The sequence below is a fragment of the Myxocyprinus asiaticus genome, chromosome 14 (genome assembly GCF_019703515.2).
Source record: "Myxocyprinus asiaticus isolate MX2 ecotype Aquarium Trade chromosome 14, UBuf_Myxa_2, whole genome shotgun sequence".
Lineage (NCBI taxonomy): Eukaryota > Metazoa > Chordata > Actinopteri > Cypriniformes > Catostomidae > Myxocyprinus > Myxocyprinus asiaticus.
In genome coordinates this window covers 26,572,820-26,593,615 of record NC_059357.1, presented here as the reverse complement: position 1 = coordinate 26,593,615, position 20,796 = coordinate 26,572,820, and the positions used below count along the sequence as shown (strand labels likewise).

General features: G+C 36.4%; 1 protein-coding gene across 1 annotated transcript in view; it reads left to right on the top strand.

Moving 5' to 3' along the window:
* LOC127451123 (contactin-associated protein 1-like) overlaps window positions 1-17,055 on the top strand; it is a 35,505-nt gene extending 18,450 nt beyond the window's left edge. The window contains exons 19-24 of the mRNA XM_051715562.1: window positions 5,684-5,926; window positions 6,348-6,475; window positions 8,389-8,482; window positions 9,236-9,466; window positions 9,757-9,801; window positions 14,600-17,055. Coding sequence (XP_051571522.1) covers window positions 5,684-5,926; window positions 6,348-6,475; window positions 8,389-8,482; window positions 9,236-9,466; window positions 9,757-9,801; window positions 14,600-14,799 — 941 coding nt within the window. The 3' untranslated portion in view covers window positions 14,800-17,055. The remainder of the gene's footprint in view (window positions 1-5,683; window positions 5,927-6,347; window positions 6,476-8,388; window positions 8,483-9,235; window positions 9,467-9,756; window positions 9,802-14,599) is intronic.
* The last annotated feature ends 3,741 nt before the right edge of the window (window positions 17,056-20,796 follow it).

The window sequence follows — 20,796 nt, the reverse complement described above, 5'->3', positions numbered from 1 at the left end:
TTTAAAAGATTAAAAAAGATTTAAATGAAAGATGATTGAAATACTCTTGAATTCAGTGGGAGTTTCAATTAAAGTGGTGACCCTGACAATCCAGAGCTGTTAAAGAGAGTCACTACCGGTTTTAACAGACTGAAAGACCCTGGCTGTTATTTTCACATTATGCTTCAAGCCTCTAAATCCACTGCTGATTTAGACTAACAGAGAGGGATTTGTCTGCTCTGTGAATTAAACTGCTTTTTTGGATGAGCTGTGTTGGAATATTTCAGAACCTTGGATTAGAGCTGAAATATAATTTACAATAAACCTTATCATGATTTTATAGTTTAATAATAATCATTTATGAGGAGTCACGTGACACCATGCGAGGATCGGACGCGTGAACGGTGAGTTCTGTGCACTTTGCTAGTTTTAACAATTTTAATGAAATAAACCGGTGAGATTCGATACGCTCTGTTCCATAACTGTTCTAGGAGGACAATATGTCAAAGAATTCAAAATCCTTGGGCTCTGGAGACATTAAAAGACACTTACGTGATACCCCGAGCGGGCCGCGAGCCAGGGAGTTGATTTGGTCGGAGAGATATGGAAAACGCACCGACAGATGCTGGGCATGTCGGCAATGCTGACAAACATTGTTGCTGACTTGGAGGATCTTGCTGTAATACGTCGATCGATCACTGCCCTGGAGGCGAAGTTCTCTGATATGGTTAAAAGAGTGGGGGATGTCGAGAAACGGATTGATTATCTGGAGTCATCTGAGAGGGAATTATCTCCTAATCCGCTAGCAACCAAGGTGGATTTGGAGGATGTCTGGAAGAAGTTGAAGGACATGGAGAACCGTAGCCAGTGGAATAACGTCTGTATTGTCAGAATTCCTGAGTCCGAAGAGGGTCAGGATATGGTGAAATTCCTGGATGGGCTCCTTCCGAATCTGCTCGACATAACAGGCCATAAGCTGGAAATCGAGCGAGCTCACAGGGTTCCGGCACAGAGATCTGCAGAGGGAGACAGGCCCCGATGAATTCTGGCCAAATTTCTGAGATCATCCGGTAAAGATCTTTTGTTATGTGAGGCGAGGAGTAAAGGAAGGCTTTCTTGGAAAAACCACAGCATTTTCTTGTTCCCAGACTTTGTGAATTCAACAAGAGAGAAACGTGATCATTTCAAGGAATGCAAGAAACTTTTACATCAACGGAAGGTCACTTTTGCACTGATATTCCCGGCCAAATTGAGAATAGATGCTAAGGATGGCCATAAAACATTCAAATGCCCACAGCAAGTGATGTCTTTCCTAAAGTCAATGGAGTGAGTAAGTAATTTTGTGGTACTCATGTTGCAGCCGAGTGGACCAGCTCACTGAACATTCACTTGACTGTTTGAGGAAACTGAGCGTTTTTTTTTGTTTTTTTTGCTGGTTCCGCCTAGCGGCTGGAGTTTATTTTGCAGAGTGGCACACCTTCGGGACAGTTTTGTGGATGAATCTCTTTGAGTTTGTTCCGCGTATTGGCTGGAGTTTGTTTTATAGATTATCTTTTGCTATGTAATTCTGTCTCACAAAATTTGTATAAGAACACCGGACTTGAGCAATCCGACAGCAAAGGTGTCGGGGGGGTCCTTGTAGGTGTACATGGACTGTTTAAGTTTGGAGGGATGGACGCCAGTTGGTGCTGTCGTGTGCGGGGTTAATGCGCACATTTTTCTTTTTTCTGTTTATTTTGTTCTGGGGGATATTCAGATTTTAATGGTTGCACCAATGTTGGAATGTGGTCTTTATAATCTTTTTTTGACACACAATCTATTTTTTTTTATATGTCAAAATGTCAAATTTTAATATGAGTGGATTGTCTCTCTACATGTGGAATGTGAATGGGTTGGGGCACCCCATAAAAAGAAGGAAGGTTATTTCTCTTCTTAAGCGTAAGAAATATGATATAGTATTTCTTCAAGAAATGCACCTTTCTATGTAGGAAGTGGAAAAATTTGGAAAGAAATGGGGTGGGCATTTTTTTTATAGTGCTGGCTTGAGTAAGAGCAGGGGAGTCATTACACTGATAAGTAAACATCTATAATTCAAATGTCTCAAACAGACTAAAGATAAATTAGGAAGAGTCATGATGCTACAGGACTGACTCCACTTTTGCTAGAAGTTTATACGTAATCATTTAAGAATGGAAAGCTTCCGCCAACCATGATGCAAGCCCAGATAAGTCTGATTCTTAAAAAGGACAAAGATCGGTACCTGGGTAGCTCAGCGAGTATTGACGCTGACTACCACCCCTGGAATCACGAGTTAGAATCCAGGGTGTGCTGAGTGACTCAAAATGAGGGACCAAATTGGCCCGGTTGCTAGGGAGCATAGAGTCACATGGGGTAACCTCCTCATGGTCGCTATTAGGGGTTCTCGCTCTCAGTGGGGTGCGTGGTAAGTTGTGCGTGGATCACGGAGAGTAGCATGAGCCTCCACACGCTGTGAGACTCCGCGGTGTCATGCACAGCGAGCCACGTGATAAGATGCGTGGATTGACTGTCTCAGAAGTGGAGGCAACTGAGACTTGTCCACCACCACCTGGATTGAGGTGAGTAACCGTGCCACCATGAGAACCTACTAAGTAGTGTGAATTGGGCATTCCAAATTGGGAATAAAGGGGATAAAAAAAGGACAAAGATCCAAGCGAGTGTAAGAGTTACCGTCCAATTTCCCTGATCAAGCTAGATGTTAAAATATTGTCAAAAATTTTGGCTTATCGATTAAGTTATGACATCTCTTATACATATAGATCAGGTGGGGTTTATTCGGGGCCGCAGCTCTTCTGATAACATTAGACGTTTCATCAATTCATTTATCATGTGGTCAGTGGCGAATGATCAGACTCTGGTCGCTGCCATCTAATTTGACGCCGAAAAGGCATTTGATATGGTAGAATGGGATTATCTTTTTAAGATTTTGGAAATGTATGGGTTTCGGAGTACATTTATTGGATGGATTAAGTTAATTTATAGACACCGGTAGCGGTGGTACAAACAAATGGATTAATTTCAGATTATTTTACTCTGGATAGGGGCACCCGGCAGGATTGCCCTCTTTCCCCATTACTGTTCTGTCTTGCCCTGGAACCATTAGCAGCAGCAATAAGAAAGGAGGATGATTTTCCCAGGGTTGTGGCCAGAGGTGTGGCGCATAAGCTTCTGTTTTAATTCCTTTTCTAAGTTCTCGGGATACAGAGTTAATTGGTCTAAATCCGAAGCTTTGTCTCTGACAGCATACTGAAGGGGCGCCGGCTGAAAAGATGTGGGATGTGGGAGTACATTTTGACCCTTTAATAAAAAGGTTTTCGAGCGATGTGTGCAGGTGGGCTTCATTACATTTATCGATGATTAGGAAGGTTAATGTTACTAAAATGAATTGTATTCCAAAATTCAACTACCTGCTACAGTCTCTCCCTGTTGATGTCCCCCTCTTTTATTTCAAGCAATTTGATAGCATAGCGAAGTCCTTCATTTGGAATGGGAAACTTCCCAGATTACATTTTAGTAAGTGCATAGGCTGATTGACAATGGTGGGCTAGGTCTACCCAAGATTTTGTTTTATTATTATTCGTTCAGTCTCAGGCATTTGGCTCATTGGTCGCTTCCACCTGAGAGAGCCCCTCCCTGGTTTTGTATTGAACAGGAAGTTCTTGCCCCTATTTCACCATTGCAAAGCCTTTCTATCAAACTAACCAGAGAAGTTTAATTACACCCCGTTTTCTCACATTTGCACTCGGTATGGACAAAAGTGTCCAGAGTGTTTAATTCAGACCTTTATTGAAATGTTGCTTCGAGCTTATGGCTGAACCCCAAATTATGTATTAACAAGTCCCCTTTCTGCTGGTCAGAGTGGATTGTGAGGGAGGTTAATACACTGGGTGACCTATATGAGAGTGGAGTGTTGAGATCCTTTGAAAATTTGGTTCAACAGTTTTTTAGGTATTTACAGCTGCACCACTTGCTCTGTACTATTTTTGAGAATAGCATACACCCCCCTAAAGCGGCAGATACTCTGGGAGTGGTGATTACTGCTTTTGGAAAAGGTCATGAGGCATCAGTGTATTACTCCCTGCTAATTCAGAGTCTGGGGTACAGAGCTTAAACTTCTCTCAAGAAATTATTTGAGAACGTTTTAAACTTGGTATTGGAGTGTGGGCTAAGATTCTAAAAAACAGGGCGGGGGTTTAATTTATATAATTTGATTCTGTATTTTCTGTTATGTTTATTTAAGTTGTGAATGGAAAATGCAAATTGTTTATAATAATAATAATAAAAATAATCATAATTTATATTTCTTACATGATCTAATCTAGATTTTGAAGACTTCTTGAAATCAATCACAAGTGAAGTTCATGTCTGTTAGCTTTGAGGTAATTTACTGTATCTGCTGGTGTACTCCGAACAGCTGACAAAATTAACCTTTAGCAGATATACACTTTTAAAATCGAAAGTCTTTCTCTTTCAGGAATATTCACGAAAAATATTAATGACGTTTCTTGCACTACACAGATTGTTGTCCACTCAAATAGTCTCTAGAATGACAATGTCCCCTCCACTTTAAGGTATAGTTAACCCAAAAAAATGAAAATTCTCTAATCATTTATTTACTCACTCTCATGCTATCCCAGACTTTCTTTCTTCTGCTGAACACAAAAGAGGATTTTTAGCAGAATATTTCTGCTCCGTAGGTCCTCACAATGCAAGTGAATGGGAACCAAAATTCTGAAGCTGCAAAATACACATAAAGGTGACTCCAGTGGTTAAATCTTTATCTTCAGAAGCAATATGATAAGTGTGGGTGAAAAACAGATCAATATTAAAGTCTGTTTTTACCTTAAATCTTCCTCCCTGCCCAGTAGGTGTCAATACAAACGAAGACTGCAAAAACAAAAGAAGAAGAATGTGAAAGTGAAAGTGGAGATTTATAGTAAAAAAGGACTTAAATATCGATCTGTTTCTCACCCACACCTATCATATCGCTTCTGAACCACTGGAGTTGTGTGGGTTACTTTATGCTGCCTTTATGTCCTTTTGGACCTTCAAAGTTTTGGTCACCATTCACTTGCATTGTATGGACCAGCAGAGCTGAAATATTCTTCTAGAAATCTTTGTTTGTGTTCTAAGAAAAAAAAGTCATACACATCTGGGATGGCATTTGTATGAGAAAATGATGAGAGAATTTTCAATTTTGGGTGCACTATCCCTTTAATACCATCTGCAACCAACTAATAAATCATGGTTCATGGTGTGATGTAAGAAACGCCTTTTGGCTGTTAAAAAAGGGATGCACCCTTTGATATGTTTTGCCCAAACTTCCTGTTTCAGTAGGAAAGACACCAACACAGGAAAGAAAACGAAGCTCGTCAAGCGATTTCATGGGGTCTAAAAATCAAAACCCACTTACAGTAGCTCAGAATAATAGCTTCTTGTATTGGAATAAAATCATTATGAACTGTTACAGTTATCTGGGGTATAATAGATAGCCAATATAAGGCTGTTCAGGTCTAGTGACTGAAATGAGGATTTGCATTTTTCCTTATCTATGTCTATATCAATTGTGTAGAAAAATAAAAATTCTCAACATGTGGGAGGGGTATTCATGACATGACAAAATAATAACATGTGTATGGTATCTCCTTGTATGGCATCGTTTTAGATATCGGGGCATTCTTTGATGTGGGAGCATGGCTACGCTATGACATCCGTAAAGAGCCGATTTCCTTTGATGCATGGTGGGCAAACTTCTGGATAGAGCCTCACTGGCACAACTTCACCCTTGGCTACAACACAACAACTGATGACATAGAGTTCAGCTTCAGCACACTGCAGGCGCCAGCTGTGCTGCTGTATATCAGCTCCTTTGGCAATGATTACATCGCTGTCCTGCTCAAGAAAGATGGTACACACAGTCACAAACACTATAGCATACAGATGAAACTGAAGTGTGTAATATCAGCTTAACAAGCACAGACAACTTTAAGTAAGCCATTGATAGTTTGATTTCTCCAAAAAGTGTGAAGACAGTAGCTTTGCACATTGCTGTGTGTTTAAGCATCCCGACCAACCCTAGACAGCAGCATTATCTCAACCAATCGAAAATGGGGGGAGTGTTCAGGAAACCTATTTAAAAAAAAGTCTTTATTTTTCAAGTTCCATCTAGTGTTGCTAGTGGCACAGAAGTTACACACTTCAGCTTTAGGAAGTTTACTTTGTAAAGATTATTCAGAGGCATTGTTGATTGTACAGAGGAATTAGTATTATATATCACTCTTGTGTCATGTAGAGAACATTTAGAGGTTTTGATTTAACTTCTTTTGCAGGTACATTATCACTGAGGTACCGGCTTGGCATAATAAGCTATAAATTTAAGTTGACTGATAGAAACATGGCTGATGGATTCCCTCATTTTGTAAACATCACACGACACAACTACACCATATGGACACAGGTAGGATATCATACCAGATCAAGGGTGAATAAAAATGAAAACCTTAAGGCAAATGAAAAATGTAAGGATCAGTTACTGAAAACCCCATATTGATCGATATTGTTTGTGTATGTTTGCCAGGGTTGGGAGGGTTACTTTTCTAATGTAATCTGTTACATATTACAAATTACTTAACAATAAATGTAATCTGTAATGTAATCCAATGTCTGAAATAGGAAAGTTATGTAATCAGATTACTTTCCATTACTTTTGGATTACCACAAGGGCACATATGTAAATAAAGTCAAGATAAAATCAATATGAACTTTAAATTATGCCTTGAATGCAAACAGAACATGTTTGATTAAAATTTTGAGTACTGTTGTAGCTGTTATTATATCTAAGGAAAAGGATCAAGGACACTGCACCCTACCAAGAAAACAGAAAATAAGCTGTTAATGTGGAACAATTCAATATTTTCAGTATTTGCACCATTCATTAACTTCAAACTGTATTCAATAGGTAGATCACACATTATCATCATCATTGCTATTATTGTCATAATTCAATGCTGGAGAGTGTCTATCCTCTGCTTGCTCATGATCCAAAGTCAAACATCACCAGCTAAATGTTTATGGCTAATTTCTATGTTTATGTTTCTGTTCAAGGAGGATTTTAAATGGGGAAAAAAGTTTTGATTCCAAAAAGAAAACAAAATCTAGTTTTAGAGAATGGATCAAAACAGATTTACACTTTTATTGTGTCTTTTCAATTACTTATTCCTAATTACTATAAGTGTTGAACATGTTACATTAGCCAGAATGTTTCCCTCACCCAGACATTTGAACTGTTCTCAACAATAATTGATTGAAATCATATAAATTCTTCATTTAACTTTCTTTCCCAAGAACTTAAAACACATTTTCAATTAATTTGGTATTTATGTGTACAATTTGGATTTGTTAATAATGATCAGGGATGCAAAATCATGAGAGATGAAAAAGGATTGAAAGTCATAGCAGGTTTTCCAAGGTTATTATTTCAGTTGATTTTTGTATTGTTGTTGTATTCAAAACTTTTTTTTCTTAAATTATTAAGGTTTAAGTACTGTTCACCTGGGAGAGGGGTCATTTTTCAGCTTCAATACAGAACAGAACAACACAGGACGTCCTGGCTAATATAGTACAGTTCACATTTGCAACCATGTAAACCAGGGGACTTCTATGCCATACCAGCAATGATGCGCAAATTGTGTCAGTATTGGCAGCTATTCCTGCTCCCACCAAATGATGAGGGCCATGGATTTCTTTGAGCACTAAGGCCAACTCATTTTAACACATTTTAATATTAACTAATTTTAGCTAACCTAACTAATGTGATTTCTGTGTAGCTCTTACTACCTTCAGATTCACATGTCCTTGGATAATGAGAGCATCGTCACAGCTGGAAGGCATAAATTCCACTGAACTTTAATGTTTCGCTTTTCTCTTTTAAAGAGTAAATTATGTCGAAATGTCCAAGAAAATAATGCATGTTCTTCCGTGGCCATCGTGATGAAGCAGATGTTTGCCTCGATAGCAGAGTGCTGATGTGAGACAGGTGTTATTTGTGCATGTGACAGTAGAGTAGGAGGCACTCCTGACTCAAGTGAGTCATGAGAGAGAACCCGAAGAGAACGCGCATCTAAACCATCTCTCACTCTAAACAAACAGCTGTCTTTGTTAGGAAAATTCACTATTTCTTTTGTCAGAAATTAAAACTTGTAATCCTGACAGTAATCCTAATTTTTTGAAAATGTAACTGAAATCTGATTATGATGGTTTTTATGTAACTGTAACGGATTACAGTTACCTAATGTTTTGTGTCCTGATTACTTAACACCATTACAAGTAATCCATTACTCCCAAGCCTGGTGTTTGCACATGTGTATCTAGGTGGATTACATGGATCCATGGATTGAGAAGTTAATACCAGGAGAGATTCCCAGATTTGACTCACCAAAGTCTATATTCTTGGGCAGAGTCATGGGTAAGAAAAGAATATTCAACCTAACCTGTAAAGATTTGGAATAGACAAAAAAAACAAAAACAAGAGTACTTTGTAGATGAAAAATTAAGTGCTGTACTTAAAGGGATAGTTCACCCAAAAATGAAAATTCTCATCTTTTATTCACTTTCATGCCATCCCTGATGTGTATGACTTTCTTTCCTCTGCTGAACACAAACAAAGATTTTTAGAAGAATATTTCAGCTCTGTAGGTCTATGTAATGGTGGCCAGTCCTTTGAAGCTCCAAAAATCTCATAAAGTAGCATAAAAGTAATCCATACGATTGCAGTGGTTTAATATATGTCTTCTGAAGTGATGCAATCACTTTGGGTGAGAAACAGATCGATCACTTTCACTTTCACTTTCAGAATGTGGGAAAAATGTGAAAGTGAAAGTAGAGATTCACTGTAATAAAGGACTTAAATATTGGTCTGTTTCTCACCCACACTTATATTGCTTCTGAAGATATGAATTTAACCACTGGAGGCGTATGGGTTACTTTTATGTTGCTTTAATGTGCTTTTTGGAGCTTGAAATGTCTGGTCACCATTCACTTGCATTTTATGGACCAAAAGAGCTGAGATACTTAAAAAAAAATCTTAGTTTGTGTTCAGCAGAAGAAAGAAAGTCATATACATCTCGGATGGCATGAGAGTGAGAAAATGTTGAGATAATTTTTACTTTTGGGTGAACTATCCCTTTAATTTATATGATTTTTGCTGTCTTCTTCATAGAGGTGGGAGGTGTAGATTACGAAATTCAGAGGCACAACAGTCCAGGATTTATGGGCTGTATATCAGGGGTCCGCTATAACATATTCGCCCCGCTGAAGGCTTACTTCCGACCCAATGTAACCAATCCACCCGTGACAACTCAAGGCTATGTGGTGGAGTCTAACTGTGGAGCATTTCCCCCTGTCTTAGGATATGTCCCTTGGGAGGATGACCCCTGGTTCACTGGGCTGTGTAAGACTACATTTCCCTGCATTCACATGAATTTCCTTGTTATAACTGTCTGCTTACACCTGAAGTGAATTCAGGTGTAAACTGGGCCATCACAATGTCAAAAATAAGCCCAATTTACCTGAATTCACTTCAGCTTTTATTTGCCTTTGAACAGGTTATTAGTGCAAGTATGAAGTGGAAGTTTATTTAAAATAAATGTAAAGTTTTTACTGTAAAGTTATGGTGATTATAATTTATAATGTGATAAGATTGTTTTTAACCATCTGATTATATGTTTTCTTTCTTTTTAGTCTTCTATTACATTCATGATGATGTGACCCCACCTTGGATGACATGTATGTTTACATTCACACTTGTTTTATTATTTCATTTTATCTTCAGTGCTATAGCTACTGGGCTCAGTCACCATGATCTGAATTCACCACATGAGAGAAATTCAGAAAGACAGACATCAGATCAGGCAGATAGTCATATAATTTGACATTTTGTGTTGTTGGATTCCAAAAACAGAAAAAAGGAAAGATGTCTGTTAAATTTATGTAGAGGGTGAATCGGCCTTACCTCATGAAATTTACGTTACTGGCAACATTTTTGCAAACCAAAAAGACATGCTTTATTTATTATTATTATTATTATTTTTTTATACATTTGGCTACAGTTTCCCAGTGAAATGTCCAGTGGGGGGCACCAAAAGCAAGTGAAATAATGTTATAATTAGACAAGGTTTTAAGGGTGAATATTAGATGGATGTTTTAATGACTAAAATGTACATCCCTAACCTAAAAATTTAGCCAATACCTAAATGTAATCGATAGTGTTTTAAAAGATAAATGAGAGGTGAACAAAACCGACATCCTTACCCTAAACCAACACCTAAATCTAACCAATCATGTTTATAAAGATAAATGAGAGGTGAACATACCAGACATCCTTATCCTTAACCAATACATAAACCTTATTAATAGTGTTTATAAAGATAATTGAGAGGTGAACAAACCAGATATATTTACCCTAAACCAACACCTAAACCTAACCAATAGAGTTTATAAAGATAATTGAGGTAAACAAAACAGACATCCTTACCCTAAACCAACATCTAAACCTAACCAATAGTGTTTATAAAGATAAATGAGTGGTGAACAAACCAGACATCCTTACCCTTAACCAACACCTAAACCTAACCAATAGTGTTTATAAAGATAAATGAGAAGTAAACAAAACAGACATCCTTACCCTAAACCAACACCTAAACCTTACCAATTGTGTTTTAAAAGATAAATGAGAGGTAAACAAAACAGACCTCCTCACCCTTAAACAACACCTAAACCTAGTGGTGGGTCTGTAATACAAGCAATCAGATGAATCGTTTTTTCAAATGAGCACAGTTGTTGTAGCACCTCTAGTGTTCATTTCACCTGAAAACCACAGCAAAATGTAGAAATAAGCACGTAAAACTCAGTTTGCAAAAATATAGTTATTGTAACTTTCATTCTATGAGACGCGAATACAGGTAAATGGGACAAATTATTAAGCTTAATTATATATCATTATGTATATATTCCATGACTAAAAATCAGCATTGTTTATCTTAAACAAGTATAGGATGACACTGATGTAGCCATTTAGATCATACGTATTTTAAAAGAAACACCAAATACAAATTATCCGAAAGTGTCCCACTTTAACGGCAATCACTTTTAATATTATATTCTGTTCCCCTCACGCTTTTTTCTTGTGTTTCTTCTCTCTCCTGTCTCTCTCGCTCACAGTATTCCAAATGACACTGATCTTCTATGTTTTTGTGATGCAAAAACCTATTTCTAAAATCCCCTTAATTTGCAGAACACAGGACAAAACTTGAATGTAAAATCTGTATCCTGAAGTTAAAATAATAAAAAAATAATAATAACATTTTGATTAACATATGGAATTACAATAAACATGTAATAAACATTAAATCTTTCCAAATGAAAGTATTGCAAGAAGACAGTGATTTATGTCGCTACTAATACAAGTTTTATTTTACAGAACCTGTATTACAGTCATGTCTAAAACAACATTTCAAATCGAACACTTAACAATGTTGTCATACAGAAGTTTATCAATATCCTTGCTCATTTTTCTGCAAACGGGCATACTTTCCTTCACTTCTGCTATTACTTGTCCAATTGTTATCTCTTTTCCAGACTAAACAAATGTAATTCTTGTTTGTCCAACACACACACACACACACACACACACACATTTAATCCTCCTTGCCAGTGGTTGCAGTAAAACAGAGAATCAAAAACATGTGAGAAGATGTTAAATGTTGTGATTGCATTTGAACAGATAGCCAGTGGTGTATCTTCTTCTCCAGCCTGCATATGAATTCCTCAACGTGATTCAAATCATGCTTTTTTATTCATTCATTTTTATTCATGTTTAAGCCATCGCTTACACACAGCTCAGCTAGAGTGCTGTAAGCGTATTAAGCTCTATACTAATGACTACTCTGTGGGTGTGTCTGTCAGGGATTCAATTGGATTTAATATATGCATTAATACAAAAATATTACTAAAATCTATACAGTATGTGTTAGTCAAGTGGAATGATTCAGCATATAAAACTTTGGACTCACTTTATTTTAGGTGTCTTTAATTACTATGAACTTAAGCATTTGATACAATGTTCTTATTATGTACATGCATGTTGTTGCATTGTACTTACATTTAAAGAACCTGCATTTAATTACATCTGTAGTTACACTTTGAACCAACCCCTACTCCTAAACCTAACTGCACCTCAACCAAAGTAGCAGAAAATGTGAATCTTGTGAGAGTTCTGCAGTATAACATGTACAGTAGTTACACAATAAAAACATTGTATTGTATGTGTTTTAATGTTAGTATGTACAGTTGAAGTCAGAAATGTACATACACCTTAGCCAAATATATTTAAACTCAGTTTTTCACAATTCCTGACATTTAATTGTAGAAAACATTCCCTGTCTTAGGTCAGTTAGGATCACTACTTTATTTTAAGAATGTGAAATGTCACAATAATAGTAGAGAGAATTATTTATTTCAGCTTTTATTCCTTTCATCACATTCCCAGTGGGTCAGAAGTTTACATACACTTTGTTAGTATTTGGTAGCATTGCCTTTAAATTGTTTAACTTGAGTCAGTTTTTTTGGGTAGCCTTCCACAAGCTTCTCACAATAATTTGCTGGAATTTTGGCCCATTCCTCCAGACAGAACTGGTGTAATTGAGTCAGGTTTGCAGGCCTCCTTGCTCGCACACGCTTTTTCTGTTCTGGCTTTGTGATGGCCACTCCAATACCTTGACTTTGTTGTCCTTAAGCCATTTTGCCATAACTTTGGAGGTATGCTTGGGGTCATTGTCCATTCGGAAGACCCATTTGTGACCGAGCGTTAACTTCCTGGCTGATGTCTTGAGATGTTGCTTCAATATGTCCACATAATTTTCCTTCCTCATGATGCCATCTATTTTGTGAAGTGCACCAGTCCCTCCTACAACAAAGCAGCCCCACAACATGATGCTGCCACCCCCATGCTTCACGGTTGGGATGGTGTTCTTCAGCTTGCAAGCCTCACCCTTTTTCCTCCAAACATAACGATGGTCATTATGGCCAAACAGTTCAATTTTATTTTTTCATCAGACCAGAGGAAATTTCTCCAGAAAATAAGATCTTTGTCCCCATGTGCACATGCAAACTGTAGTCTGGCTTTTTTATGGTGGTTTTGGAGCACTGACTTTTCCCTTGCTGAGCAGCCTTTCAGGTTATGTCGATATAGGACTCGTTTTACTGTGGATATAGATACTTGTCTACCTGTTTTCTCCAGCATCTTGACAGGGTCCTTTGCTGTTGTTCTGGGATTAATTTGCACTTTTCGCACCAAACTACGTTCATTTCTAGGAGACAGAAATGCGTCTCCTTCCTGAGCGGTATGATGGCTGTGTGGTCCCATGGTGTTTATACTTGCGTTCTATTGTTTGTACAGATGAACATGATACGTTCAGGCATTTGGAAATTGCTCCTAATGATGAACCAGACTCGTGGAGGTCCACAATTTGTTTTTCTGAGGTCTTGGCTGATTTCTTTTGATTTTATCATGATGTCAAGCAAAGATGCACTGAGTTTGAAGGTAGGCCTTAAAATACATCCAAAGGCACACCTTCAATTCAGTACACCTTCTATCAGAAGCTAATTGTCTAATTGTCTAAAGGCTTGACATAATTTTCTGTAATTTTCCAAGCTGCTTAAAGGCACAGTTAACTTAGTGTATGTAAACTTCTGACCCACTGGAATTGTGATAGTCAATTAAATGTGAAACAATCTCTCTGTAAACAATTGTTGGAAAAATTATTTGTGTCATGGACAAAGTGCACTAAACGACTTGCCAAAACTATAGTTTGCTAATATTAAATCTGTGTAAGTGTATGTAAACTTCTGACTTCAACTGCAGTATTCAAATACACCTAACATAAAATGGGACCAAAATGCTTAATAAACCAAGTAGTATTACTACTGCATATCAGTGGATGTCTATCAAAATGATCGTGATTTCTCAAGTTGGTATAGCTGCAGGCCAGAGATCTCCAAATGGGGGTGGAATCTCCAAAAGAGGGTGGGGTTACACCATAAAGGGGCAGGGTTACTCCAAAAGGAGTTTGCACCAACTCCAAAAGGGGGCATTACTTCCACACATGGTTAAGGTTAGAGAAAGGGTTAGGTTGGGGGCTCCCTATATCTTTGCTGGTGGTTTAGAGCTCTGCCTGCAGCTATATACTTCTTGATTTCTTTGAAATGGAGAACAGGCTGTAGAGCAAGCTGGAGTAGTGCCTGTTGTGCTGCTCAAGGGAACAGTGTTACTCTGAATATGTCATGAAGTATAATGCTTAAGGTTATGAACTTTATGGGTATTTTGAGCAAGTACACACACACTGAATGGAGACAGAATGTATATACTGTGTGTCAAATAAAAACTGGCATGGAGCATACAAGAAATGGAATGGATTGACAAACAAACTGCCATATTTATTTTATTTTTTAACTAAAAGGTGCTGTAACGTTGTTTCGGATCATTCTGACCAAATTGAACCTATGGCTTCTGTCTTTTTCTCCACAGTAATCGTGACCGTGTCTCTAATGCTGCTGTTCCTGATCCTGTACGGCCTCTACATTTATCTGTACAGGTATAAAGGCAGTTATCACACTAATGAACCCAAACAGCTGGAGTCTCCCAGCTCCGCTCGGCCCCTCACTGACACTCTGCGCAAGGAGAGAAAGAACCTGCCAGAAATAGAGGAGGAGAGTCCCAATGAATAACACACAACTACAGAATGAGAGATGACTGGATGAAAGGAGGTGAAGACTGAGGACTAAGTTACAAATGGGATTTTCTTATTTATCTTTGCTTTTATGGTAATGTAACTGTATATTTATTTTTCTGTCCCATTATTTTTTACAGTGTAATCTGATTATTTGGTGCTTTTGGAAGAGTTCAAACCAAGCAGGCTAGAGAAAATTTACAATCCAATCAGTGAGCACTGGCAGTGCAGTCCAACTGAAGTGCCTCAGCAACATTACAGGAAACTTTGAAACTACATAACACTACAAAAAATATATTTTCTTAATCAGTATTTTTCTTGTTTTCCTGTAAAAATATCTAAACATCCTTAAAACAAGATAAATTTACTTAAGATATTAAGACTTATATTTATTTGTCTTACCCCATTGGCCAATAATTTTTTCTTGTTTTAAGTTTAAATCTAACAAAATTAGATTTATGCTTAAAACAAGAAAAACAAATCCAATGGGGATGTTTTATGTTTAACGTTTTAGGGATAAGTAGATATTTTACTGTAAAACAATACTGATTAAGTAATTTTTTTGCAGTGTATACATTGAATAAAGTGATAATTTTGGCTCATTATTGTGTACTGACAGAAGTAGTGTAGATTTAAGTGAGTTAGATAGTCATGTGTTGTTGAGAGAGCAAAAACTTCATTAATGTATAGCTGGATCCAAAAATAGCTCAGAAACATTGCTGAGATGGTATTTAAGTACCTATTTGTTATTAGTACTCCCTTCATCAGGTTACGGCGCTTAAAAGAATTGGAGATTCAAATGGCATTGAATGGCTTTAGCTTCTTAAGAGCACAATGACTGAACTTCATTGTGTTGAACAATGTTCTGTTGGGGAAATCTAATTTCTGTGGCATATTTAAAACAACAGAGCAGTGTTTTTAAGATAGCCATATTGCATTTGCATAATTATTGGTGACAATTCTGTGTTATAGCATTTATGAAGATTTGGACAGTTTCGTAAATGTGACACAATGGGCTACGTCTAACCATCAGCCCAATTTTAAAACATGAACATGACTGGGTAACATTTGTCACAAGGCATTAAATACAGAGATAGAAATTAAAAGCTTATAACTAAGAATACATATCCTCCTTATCGCTGCTACAGCAAAACCTTGCCACACCAGCCTCTTCAAGCCATTATCTGTCTCAAGGAATTTCGACACTAAGTTCTAAATGAAATCAAGAAGAATCTATATATATTTTAAAAGCTATATTGTGTCATTCAGAGTATGTCAGATGCCACAGATGGGTGTGATTGAAGTGTAAGCTATGTTGTTATCTGTCTGTTCAAGAGAACTGCAGGCAAATGCAGAGTAAAATAGATTGTTATAATAGCATACATTAATATGTCTTCCATTCAATCAACATTGTATTTGTCATTACAGATGACTGATTCCAGAAAACGTGTTCTAGAATGATTGCACTTTGGATTGAAAATACTTGGTGGAAAAAAAATCACAGAATTACCAATATCTACACATAAAATACAATACAAAATCTCCAGAATATAGGGGAAAAGCAACAGGGTAATTGGGTGGTCTGTTGGTTTGTTGCAGATTACCATATCATAAACTGCAATCAGGTAATTCAGTTTAACTATCAAATGTAAATCTAGATGGTTTAAACTGAAACCTAAAGCATCTGATAATATTTTTATATGGGCACACAATCTTTGAATTCTGTTTGGTTACTATCATGATACAGAGCAGTTCAGCACAAGTCTGGTTATTGTTATCAAGGGGCTTTCACACATCACAGAGAAATGGTCTGTGGATGGAAGACACCCATGTAAAAAGTCCTTTTTTTAAATTCAACCATGCATTTGCTAGAGGACACCATTGTTGCTGCTGCTTCTTAGCTGCTTTTGATGGCGGTCAATCCAAAGCTTAGAGCAATCACATCAACCTTTCCAGGGGTAAAATTAGGTGTTTAAAACTAAAGAGCATATATGATAGAACATATGTATAATATCTAGAAGCTATGCAGTTTGCATGACTACTGCACTTTTCATCGAAATACAATAAGAAAAAAAATCAACTGCTTCCAGTGCCAGGCACATGTTCTTTAGTCTGTTTCTGTTGCTCTTAAGAGCTTCTCTCAAAGAGATCACATAATATTCATCCACAGAGTATACTGTTTATATATATATGTATAAATAAAGTGTACTTCTCTTTTTATCATTAATTTGTATTAAAAAAATGTCAGGCAAGACATTATGACTTGATGTGTGTGTTAGATGGAAACGGCTGCTCTTCATAAGCCCAGCTTTAGCACTTTGATCTCTGCCAGGTTTCTATTGTGTCTCCTGTTTTACTCGTTTAATGTAATCCTCATTCCTTCACACTCTTTTCTCATCTCCTATCTCTCTAGTCCTCTAAACCAGTGGAATATAGACTTTGAATTCATTTTTACTTTGAAAAGAGTCTTACATTTAAAAAAATCTAAATTTATTTTAATGATATTGTACATTTTACAGGGACAAATTCTTCTCAAATTATGTGAATAGATTTTATTTGAAAAAGTCTATAGTCAGTATAAATGGCTATACAAGTTATTCTGATGGCACCAAATATTGTTCAGACAAAAAGAAAACTTCAATTTGCACCCTGCCAACAGTCTATTCCAAATTTATGTTAATGTAAATTTTAATCAATGGCTTGAGAAGAGAGTGGACAGTCACTATGTTAGTGTAAATGAAAGTGATGAACTAGCTTTATTAAAGGGGCATACAAGAAAGTATGACGAATCGTATGTTTGTAACAATTAGGTTTTGTGTATAGCGTATGTTTGTGAATACTGTAGCCAGCTGCAAATTGGAATGCTACTGGCATAATCTTTACATAAATTTGACTTAATGTTTGTGGAAAACCAAACTGCTTTCCAGCATGGAAAAGTCTCTTTTTGGTCTATTACAAAAATCACTTAAAATTATCACTTAAAGGTGCACTCAGAACTTTTTTCCTCATAAAAAAGTTTAACTCCTAAAGATATGAATTGTAATTTTGCAATATATGTAGGAAATCATGAGCACTCACATTAAAATGAAATCATAGTAAAATCCAGTCATATCAGTAATCTTATAAAAGCTGTTTTATTCTACATGGAGAGTGTCCACACATGGGAGCTGACATTTTACAATCACATGACCAGCCGAATACTACTCACTTAATCTCAGTAACCGTCCTGTTATTTGACACTATCACTCATTGATTAAAGTAATCATGACTGACTGTGAATAATACATTTTTACAATGGCATCTGAAACTGAAAACAATGTATTTTAAATGTAAAAATGTTACCTCGCTGGCCCAACGCGTTCGTCTTTTTCATGCACGTGTGGCTGTAGCGTCATAACTATTTGATTTAGTTAAGGAGTGACTTATACTATCTTGATAGGCCGACCAACGCTACCGTATCCAGATAGTACTTTTAATTAGTCTCCATAGTTTCCTGTGTACCTTTGGCCGGAGTAATGTTAACAGTAATCAGAGGTAATGACTACCATTATTTAGTTGTTCTAAATAATGGTTTCATTTAATCCCTACAGTCTAGGTACCCATAGTTAATGCCAAATAGTTAGCCAGAAAGCTAAGGTCTCAGAAGACATGCCCGATGCTCTATCAATGCTGAGCCATTAGTTTGTACTATAACTGATCGCAGATTTGTGTCAACAAGGACTTAACATAATCTACTTTAAGTTTAACAATTTATTAGTCAGGTAAATATGTATCAAGTCAGTCACATATGGAGAAAGACAACAATGAGGTAATTCTTGCTCAGTTGGGTGTGAGATGGTATCTTTGTGAGAAAGTTTCTATGCTGATCATACATTTGCTCTTTGCCTCCCTGGTGATTTTTGTCCTTTGAATTCAAACACCCTGGCACCCCGCCTTACATAAATTTTCATCCAAGCCGCTAGGTGTCAGTGTAAGTCCAAGATGACACAATGACAAAAGTTACTGAGTGCACCTTTAAATATACATTATTTCCACTGAAAAAAGAGACAATAATGGCTAAGACTCTTCAGCAACTAACAATAAGAATGCAGGTTTAAGCAATGGAGACTTAAAAGGGATAGTTCACTCAAAAATGAAAATTCTCTCATCATTTACTCACCATCATGCCATCCCAGATGTGTATGACTTTCTTCTGCTGAACTCAAGTGAAGATTTTTAAAAGATTATTTCAGCTCTGATGGTCCTTGCAATGCAAGTGAATGGTGATCAGACCTTTGAAGGTCCAAAATGTGAAAGTGGAGATTTATCTGTTTCTCACCCACACCTATTATATAGCTTCAGAAGACCTGGATTTAACCACTGGCATCATATGGATTACTTTTATGCTGCCTTTATGTGATTTTTGGACCTTCAAAGGTCTGGTCACCATTCACTTGATTTGTAAGGACCATCAGAGCTGAAATATTCTTTTAAAAATCTTTGCTTGTGTTCAGCAGAAGAGTCATACACATCTGAGATGGCATGAGGGTGATTAAATAATGAGAGAGTTTTCATTTTTGGGTGAAATATCCCTTTAAGTGATCCCGATCATTCATCATAACCACTGTCCCTCTGAACACTTGACTTTAGGTTGCTTCATGGGAATTGTCCCTGCATTTGTTGTACTGTATATTCTATGGATTAATTGCTGAAATAATCCTCTGAAAAATACAAAAAATTAACTACAGTAATTTGATGAGATCAGACAAAACCTTGTAAAAGTGTCCCTTTATGTCCTAAAAAGAGGCAGTTTCATGTAGCCAAGGTGTTACAACACTTAACTTTTTTTACATTCTTTAATTTTGTCCTTGTTTTTTTGTTTTGTTTTTTGCACTTTCATTGTAAATGACCATGACTATCAACACAAATCTGAACTGACACTTTAATAAAAGAAGCCTGAAGGAAAAACTCTTTCTCTTATGGAATATTCCATATACAGGTGCACTATATCTTTTGTTTTTGTCAGGTTTCTTTTCTGAAGAATTCTTAATTCACATCTGAGAGATAACTACAATATAGAGATGTTTTCTACACACATGCATATTTTTAAACACATCAGTAATTTCCACTGCACTTCAGTCTACTACAGAAAACATATTTTTAAGTGAGCTTGAATGTTTTGGAATAAAGAAAGTATTTAGGAAGTTAAACGTTAACATAAAATGCTAACTATTTTTTTTTTAAAGATAAGTTTATTATCTTTTATCTTATCTATTATTTTATTATCTAATTTTACAACATAATTTTTCATAATTGTACAAACATCGTTTCATGCTGAACCAACCACTTGCATTTTCGTGTGAAGTATTTGGCAACCTGTACTGAAGACAGGAACAAACTTTTTTTTAAGGAAATGTCACTACAATTTGACAAAAGCACAGAAGGACTGAAAGATGTATATATAATATATATGAAAAACTTTATGGTGTATGAAGTTTACATATTAAAAGCTAATAATAGTATATATCAGGGCATTTTTGGGTCTTCTGATTTTGAAGACATTTCAGACATTGCGTTAGGTGAAATGAATTAGGAATGATTGAATTTGTGTCTAAAATTTACAAGACTCTCAGGATTATTCTCACAGAATGTTTTTTTCTGATGTTATTTTCATTTTCACATCCTAATTTTGGTTGCATGTGTTAAATTATGAAACAAACAATAACATTTATAATATGAACCTCAACCTTTTCATTGATCAAAACTCCATTCCAGATTTACCAATATAAACTAGAAAATGTTTCTTTAAAATAAATCCCTCTTGTATCATTCTTATTCCTAACAAGATGGTTCATTCATTACAAAACTGCTACTCAGTTTCAGGCATTTCTCTTCATATGTATTAAAAATATAGAATATGTATAAACTGTTTTGTGGTGCATTCACAAAAACGTCCACTAATTGAACTTGTGAAGTGTAATTACAACTCTGGGTTCATGTAAAACAACTATGGCAG